The following is an 8,905-nucleotide window of genomic DNA, read 5'->3' on the forward strand; positions in this document are numbered from 1 at the left end:
GGGGGTGCTATTGGAGATGGAACTTGCACGACCCCCAATCAGACTTACCAGTTGACTCATTTCAAGGGACAGGCCAGGAGTCGGGGACAAGATTTACTCTGAAGAAAAAGATTTGTCCCTTGAAACATGTGAGCTGGCAAGTCTGATGTTGAGATTGTTCGAGTTCCATCTCCAATAGGACCACCTTGCCACCTGGGTTTATGTACACCACTGGTTTAGCCTATGGTTATTGTGAGTGTGCACTCATTGTATTAAACTCTGATTTGTATAAAGAGAGAATGAGAGAGATTGAAAATGGATATAAAACCTCAGTTTTAAAAACTAGTACAATAAAATTGACCAATAACCATTGAAGCTGGCATGTTGCATGCTTCCTGGTGTTCAATGGTGGTTGTGAATACACTATATTGCCAAAAGTATTGGGACACCCCTCCAAATCATGTGATTCAGTGTTCCAATCACCTCCATGACCACAGGTGTATAAAATCAAGCACCTAGGCATGCAGACTGCTTCTACAAATATTTGTGAAAGAATGGGTCGCTCAGGAGCTCAGTGAATTCAAATGTTGTACTGTGATGGAGTGGGAGGAATTGATCCCCATCATTGAGGTCATTGTGTCTTGTTGTATGCCATTGGGAGATACTGTGTCCCATCATTGGTGTCATTGGGAGGAATTGAGCCCCATCATTGGGGTCATTGAGTTTTGTTGCATGTCATTGGGAGATATTGTGTTCCATCATTGGTGTCACTGAGAGCAATTGTGCCCCTTCATTGGGAAGAATTGAGTTGTGTGATTGGGAGATATTGTGCCCCATCCTTGATGTCATTGGTAGGAACTGTGCCACATCGTTGGTGTCATTGGGTGGAATCGTGCCCCTTCGTTGGTGTCACTTGAGGCAATTGTGCCCAATTGTTGGCATCAGTTGATGAAATAGTGCCTCAAGGGCCAGATAAAGCAGGCAAAGGGCCACATCTGACCCCTGGGCCACAGTTTGGAGACCAGTGGTGTAGTGCTTCCTCAAACATCTACCGCTACCATCCACACAAATGCTGGACATCTACAGCTGCTTTCCAGATATGATAGCATTACACATTTAAAACAATATCTTAGGATTTAACACCAATACTGCAAATATACTATATTGCCAAAAGTATTGGTCGGCCTGCCTTTACACGCACATGGACTTTAATGGCATTCCAGTCTTAGTCCGTAGGGTTTAATATTGGGTTGGCCCACCCTTTGCAGCTATAACAGCTTCAACTCTTCTGGGAAGGCTGTCCACAAGGTTTAGGAGGGTGTCTATGGGAATGTTTGACCATTCTTCCAGAAGTGCATTTGTGAGGTCAGGCACTGATGTTGGACAAGAAGGTCTGGCTCGCAGTCTCCACTCTAATTCATCCTAAAGGTGTTCTATCTGGTTGAGGTCAGGGCTGTGTGCAGGTCAGTCAAGTTCCTCCACCCCAAACTCGCTTATCCATGTCTTTGTGGGCCTTGCTTTGTGCACTGGTGCGCAGTCATGTTGGAACAGGTGGAGGACATCCTCAAACTGTTCCCACAAGGTTGGGGGCATGAAATTGTCCAAAATTACTTTATATGCTGACGCCTTAAGTGTTCCCTTCACTGGAACTAAAGGGCCAAGCACAACCCCTGAAAACAACCCCACATCATAATCCCCCCTCCAGCAAACTTTACACTTGGCACAATGCAGTCAGGCAATTACCATTCTCCTGGCAACTGCCAAACCCAGACAGGTCCATCGGATTGCTAGACAGAGAAGTGTGATTCATCACTCCAGAGAACACGTCTCCACTGCTCTAGAGTCCAGTGGTGGCGTGCTTTACACCACTTCACTGATGCTTTGCATTGTGCTTGGCGATTTGTAAGGCTTGGATGCAGCTGCTCGGCCATGGAAACCCATTCCGTGAAGCTCTCTACGCACTGTTGTGCTAATCTGAAGGCCACATGAAGTTCTGAGATCTTTAGCTATGGTCTCTGCAGACAGTTGGTGACTTCTGCACACTCTGTGCTTTAGCATGCATTGACCCTGCTCTGTCATTTTACGTAGCCTACCACTTGGTGGCTGAACTGCTGTTGTTCCCAGTTGCTTCCACGTTGTTATAATACCACTAACAGTTGAGCGTGGAATATTTAGTAGCAAGGAAATGTCACGGATGGACTTATTGCACAGGTGGCAACCTATCATGGTACCATGTTTGAATTCACTGAGCTCCTGAGAGCGACCCATTCTTTCACAAATGTTTGTAGAAGCAGTCTGCATGCCTAGGGGCTTGATTGTATACACCTGTGGCCATGGAGGTGATTGGAACACCTGAATCACATGATTTGGAGGGCTGACCCAATACTTTACACCACATTATTTATGGCATTGGTGGTAGCATTTATAAGTCTGGCAAGGATTTAAAAGGATCCCTTCAGTACTCCTAAATCATCTAGTTTCGTAATTACAGGAATGAAAAAAATCAAGTGCTGAGAAATTGGTTTCACACCTGCTTACTAATGGTCTATAAATAGCAAGAACGTGAATGTATGTTTATAGGTTTTGAAATCAGATTTGTTCTCGGCAGCAGGTTTCAGTCGGGGCTCTGGGAATTCGAAGTTTGGTCTGCAAGGAAACACATGGGGGCTATGTGTAGAGCTCATTATTGGCACATTTTTATATGTGACTTCCTTGCCAGCAATATTCTAAAGCTAATCTGTTTATTTTGGGTTATGATGCAAGATTTCTGTAAGGTACTTTGACAAAATCTATGCAGACGTTGAACATTTGGCTGGCTTAGAGGAATTTGCCAATTTCACAACACGCTGAAGATGTCTGGCAGCTTGTGGTCAGGGGACTTTCATAGATGAGGAGTATTGTGATTACAGAAGCAGAGAAACAGGGCTCAGTCACACCGTAGTCCTTGTGTCAACACATAAAACACGTGTGGTTTTTTTTTTTTTTGTTTGTTTGTTTTGGTTTTTTTTTGGGTTACAGCATGTTGATGGGAGTTTTGGGACTTTTTCTTTCTTTTTTTTTTTTTGTTGCATTGTCTTTGTTTTTGCTTGTTGCATTTTCTATTTTTTTTTTCCAGTGTACACCAACACAAGGCATTGAGCAATGCAACCCAAGGCAGGTGGTGTAAATGGCCTTTATGGGGTAGAAAATATAATCTACTTTTGTAAAGCAAGTGACTAAAAGGGCCTTTGCTCTGTTTACTAGTCCTTTTCATTAGTTTTTTTTTTCTTAGTATGAAATTTAGCTATTTGCAAAAAACCTCATCAAAAACAGTTTAAAGGGGATATCCACCCAAGTAACTGTATGTAGGCAGGTGCAGTCTGTATTGTCTACTGCAGGTGGTGCCGGACCATAGCAGCAATGCAGATAGGAGAGGAAGTGGAGGGAAACAGAGTTTCTCTATGGCTTCCTCAGTTACATAGGACCGTGATCCAGTTGGATGCTCTGGTCCCATGTGACCTGGGCAGCCATATTAGGTCAAGCAGAGGCTATTTAGGACTCTGACTCATGGTTTTAGTGCGCTTTATGCGAGTAGCTAGAGATGAGACAGGTTCCCTATCCGGCAGGGACAGTGCTAGTGAAAGGGAGAGGTTCGGGAGGAAAGACCAGGGACCACGTGTACTTTCTTAGGAACAGTCCCCTTTTGGGTTGGATAGGTCAGGCTGCACTTTGCTCCTTATGGCAGATACTGTCGGCATTACTGAGTCTTCTTACCACTGTTTCTTCACTGTAGTTCTGTGAGTGTTTCTGGTCAGGTGAGCCTCCCCGGTTGGACTGTTTATACTGTTGAATTAGGTGTCCATGGAGAAAAGCCTTGGTGTGGGGGAGCCGCTTTGCCAGAGCTTTTGAAATTGTTTGAAGTTTTGAGTACAAATCTAAAAGTTCCCAGTGCCTCGTTGAGTATGTTGTTTTGAAGGGAATATAAACCCAATAAAGTTTTTATTGTTGTAACCCTTTCTTGATCTAGTCAAAACTAAAAAAAAATAATTTGTTGGAGTTAGACTTTACATAAACAATCCCTTAAAAACTCCTTTAAGACCTTGGTCATCATGCTCTAAATCTACCATGATGTCTCATCACGGCTTTCTGTGTTCTCTTCCAGGGTATGGTCATGCTGCTCCTGGTACTGATGCTGGAAAAGTCTTCTGCATGTTCTATGCAGTCCTTGGGATTCCACTAACCCTGGTCATGTTCCAAAGTCTGGGTGAACGCATGAACACATTTGTCAGGTTCTTATTAAAGAAGCTTAAAAAATGTTTTCACATGAGGAAGACTGAGGTGTCAATGGAAAATATGGTCATGGTGGGCTTCCTGTCTTGCATTGGTACACTTGGCATTGGAGCAGCTGCCTTCTCCTATTTTGAAGGATGGACATTTTTCCACTCTTATTATTACTGTTTTATTACTCTTACAACCATTGGATTTGGAGACTTTGTTGCCCTCCAGAAGAATGAGGCGTTGCAGAAGAAACCACCCTATGTAGCATTTAGCTTCATGTATATTCTTGTGGGTCTGACTGTTATAGGCGCTTTCCTTAACTTGGTAGTCCTCCGCTTTCTGACCATGAACTCTGAAGATGAAAGACGGGATGCAGAAGAAAGGGCTTCCTTACGGAGAGCACAGAACACCATCGGTCTTCAATCAAAAATGGATGCCAGAAGTCGAAGCTCCATTTTTCTTCCTATAGGAGATGCTACAAGCCAGATGAACCTCATACCTCTCATGCAGGATGACAATGACCGGGGCAGACGAAGATCTTCAAATGCAACCTCTAGAGCTGGTTCATTTTGCGCATGTATGTGTTACAGATCCCCATTCTGTAACAGTCCATCCATATCTCATCATGAAGCACTGAGCTGCCACACAAACCCAGTTTACTACAACTCAATCTCTTACAAAATTGATGAAATTTCACTAAGCACTCGAGATAACACTGGTTTCTCCTCGCCCAACAGCATTTTTTCACCTGACAACCAGCATTACACAGATCATTTCAGAGTGAGGAGAAAATCTATTTGAAGTATATGTAAACCCAAGAACCAAAATGTCATCTAGAGCTGCTTTAACATTCCTTAGACGTGACTGCGTTTACTTTTCTTCTTTTCAGGCGAAGAACATTTTATGCAAGTATCGAAAACTTCCCATAGATCCCATCGGAAACCCAGTGTCCTTTTTAAAATCCAAATCAAGAGAACATCCTAGGTTCAAAAGGTGAAATTAAAGGAATAAAGCCTAAAAAAGTAGATGATTACTGCAGCCACCACATCTAAAAACTGGAAAGCTGCCATATTTAACTTTTTTGTTTTGGAGTTTAAAAATGTGTTCAGGCAGGAGAGACTGTAATGAACGAATTATGAGATCATGTTGCCTGTCCTGTAGGTCTCAATATTCTACTAGTGTACTGGACACAGAGGCCTCAATAGAACATAGACGTTCTCACTGACTTGCCTACACAAGGACCAGCGTGCTTTGTTTCCCCTTTGCATGTTGCCTTGTAAAAAAACAAAAAAAAAAAAAATGGGTGTACCTTCATTTTTATCTTCCTGTGTAAATAGTTCAAATTGATCAAATTTATTTATAAGAAATGTGTTTCATAGAAAAAGTGACCATGGTTATTGTAGTAAGTTGGAAAGCATAAAAAATGTATACGTACATATTCCAGTATAGTGACTGTTGCAACACTGAAAGAAAACCAGGGACTTCAATAGAAAGGAATTTGTTTTTAGTGGAAAATTAGCATGTATTTTAAGTCTTGTTTTGAGGAGTTATCGTAACATTCAGACCTCATTCACACGGGCGCAGAGGCCAGTACACCATGAATGAGGCATTTCTTTATGCACTCGGAGCCACCTGGAGCTGCATGCAAGCAACCTTTGTCAATGAATAAACATGGAGCTGCTGTACGGACTCACCCATGCAAACAAGTTTGTCAGGCGTGCAGGGTTGGGTGTGTGGCCCCAAATGCATACAGTCTGCACTAGGGGCCACGCACATGTACACCTGTCAAAACTGGCTCTGTAGCTGAGTCTACAGCTGCTGCATCTGCATTCAGTAACAAAGGCAGATGCAAAAACAAATTATTCTTTTCATGGTGAACAGGCATCTGCACCCAAATAAATGAGGCCTAAGGCTCAGTTCACACTGTTGCAGGCCCTGCAGCCCACGTTTGCACGGGCACAGCAGCCTATTCAGTTGAATAGGCTGCTGTTCCACGTTTCCTGTAGGAAAAATTTGTACAATCAAAACGCACACGTTCCTGCGTTAAAAATGGCTGTGTGTATAAGTGGGTGCTGCAGCGATTGTCGGCTTGAACTGAACAGAATCAGCAAGGGAAAATGTCACCAGCCCACCAAGGATCACCTATATGGGTCCAAAAGATTTAATGAACGATCACATAGTTACAGCAAGGCAACGTTTTGGAGTATCGCAGGGCATGTGGCCTGATGAAGGGGTCCTGCGAGACTCCGAAACGTTCATTAAATCTTTTGGACCCATATTGGTGATCCTTGGTGTGCTGGTGACATTTTCTCTTCCTGCAGGAAAAAGTTTGGACCCATATTGGTGATCCTTGGTGTACTGGTGACATTTTCTCTTCCTGCAGGAAAAAGGTGCATGCACCTTTTACATAAAAAAAAACAAACCGTCTGCAAGGGTTACAAAGGGTTACATTGTGATTCCCGCACCCACAAACGCACTGAGATGCATGGGGGTTCCATTCAGAATGCGTCTCGCAAGAGCAGTGCGATGCGGGAACAGGTGCGATACCCGCAACCAAGCCCACAAGTGTGAACTGAACGTTACCTGTCATTTTTGTTGACTTGAGCTATTCTATTTTATACAATATGCATACACATTTGTAAAAGATACCTCTATTCACCCCCTTTGTATTGGGGAATGTGGTTATCACAGCTTAAAATGCACATGAACTCAACAAGTGAGTATTTGCTGTTATAGGAAACCTCTAGAAGATGTAATTGTGCCTAAGGAGTACCCCAAATGTACTTTTTTTTTTTCCTTGGAATTCCTCCTGAAAAATACCAGAGTGCTTCCATTGCCTAGGCAGTCCCACCCTCATAACTGCATATCTGTAGTGTCAGTTCTAAAGCTTGGGTATACATGTGCCGAGTGTTGGCCAGTTCAGAAGGAACTGACTGCATTTTGATCCTTGTTTACCCCTATCTGTTCAACAGAAGCTGTCGTTAGACCTACTTTTTTTGTTGACCGGACCTGCTGGAAAACTAGCATTCAATCAGCCACTGCAGCCATTGGTTGATTACTGTATTCTGACAGTAGGGAGGGGGGGTGAATTCCTGCTGTCAGAATACAATAGCGCAGTGGGGGAGATCCTTGCATCCACATGGCTTGTGTGGATGCAAAGATCTGTGAGGTGTTTTTTTTTTTTTTTTTTTTTTTTTTTTCATTTAACCCTCTGGTTTAATGAAAAAAAAAAAATTTCCCAGTGTGTACCCAGTTTAATGCACTGTCTGTACCTGCTGGTCTCCTCAGATTTCATGATATCAGTACTTTGTTCTCCTGGATGGGGAGAAAGCTGTACCTGTAGACCTGTGATGCAAGGATCTCCCTGCTTCTACTTTATTCATTATATGTATTTGTGCTTTCTGCACCTTTCCTACTTCATCTATATTTTTCCGTCATTGGTTATCCAATTACTAGTAATGTGCTTTGACATGAGGAAGCAAAACCCTACCTTTACCAAGACGACTGCCTCCACACAGACACAGGGTGAAACAAGGCATTGTAAGTTGGTAATGAGAATCGGCTGCAGGAAGACCACAGGACTGGTGACTGGTTTTTGAGCACAGCCTTCACCCTCTAGGTCTTCTTTTTTTTTTTTTTTTTAAAGTCTGTTGAGAAGCTTAGTTAGCATTATAAGCCTAAGATTTTTGCTATTTAGCAATCATCACCGAAAATCGTCCCACAAATTTATTTTGGCAATCTCTACACATGTGATTGCATGTAGTAGTAATCCATCTCCCAGAATTGAAGCATTGTTCTACAATTAGTGATAAATTGCCACTACATGTTGCACTCCTAGCAATTGCTAGAAATTAATAGTGGCATGATCGTGGATGATGATCCCTATAATGAAAATTACTTGTGTGCACCCAGACTTTGGGTTCTGCTGTTTTTCAGTCAAGTCAATTCTGACCTGTAGACTTGCACAGAAAAGCACAGTCTTGGGTAACATTTAAACCCAATCACTAAAGTCCCATATATTCTTTAAAATGTTGATGTCTCAAAAATTTGTCAGTATTTTTAGATAGTTTTTTTTATAAAATAATACCTGGTGATTCTGCCAAGAAGGCCCTTATTTAGGTACTTCCTATATACTTCTACTTATCCCTGTCTCCCATCTGTGCTCCTACATTGCCACCCTGTCATGTGGACCTTTGGTAGACCCTACAAGGGGCCATGCTGACACAGGTAAGGTCCACTGTTGTAATCATCAGAAAGTCCACCCTGAAAAATATCTTGTAACTCCCTCTGGGGTAAGTGCATGTAGATAGGTGGTCGAAAGGGGCCAAAAAAATGGTATTTGTTTAGATATAGAGTACACAATGCAAACTAGATATAATTTAGTTAGGGTGTACACGTTGTGTAATGTTCAAAGCAAACTCTCCCATCCATCCATGTCTCCATTCTTTTATTTTGTTGAGAAATCACTTTGAAAAACACCCCCTGGCATTTCTGGCTGTGGCCATCTTGAGTAAGGGTAGATTATTCATGTAGCATTTACTTCCTGGAATCCATCTGCCCTTAGATCAGACATGCAGGCAGGAGGGTGTGCTTAGCTGAGAAAATCCCTCCTCCCCTCCTAAAACTGCTGATATGTATAACATCATTTGCCTTGGCATCCTAGGCATGG

General features: G+C 42.6%; 1 protein-coding gene across 1 annotated transcript in view; it reads left to right on the forward strand.

Annotated features, from left to right (window-relative positions):
• The window catches only part of LOC149463861 (potassium channel subfamily K member 9-like), a 48,705-nt gene extending 43,155 nt beyond the window's left edge, over positions 1-5,550 (forward strand). Inside the window, exon 3 of the mRNA XM_089674367.1 lies at positions 4,121-5,550. Coding sequence (XP_089530493.1) covers positions 4,121-5,037 — 917 coding nt within the window. The 3' untranslated portion in view covers positions 5,038-5,550. The remainder of the gene's footprint in view (positions 1-4,120) is intronic.
• The last annotated feature ends 3,355 nt before the right edge of the window (positions 5,551-8,905 follow it).

The sequence above is a fragment of the Staurois parvus genome, unplaced genomic scaffold (genome assembly GCF_062004578.1).
Source record: "Staurois parvus isolate SC_StPar_1 unplaced genomic scaffold, SC_StPar_1.0 ptg000151l, whole genome shotgun sequence".
Taxonomy (NCBI): domain Eukaryota; kingdom Metazoa; phylum Chordata; class Amphibia; order Anura; family Ranidae; genus Staurois; species Staurois parvus.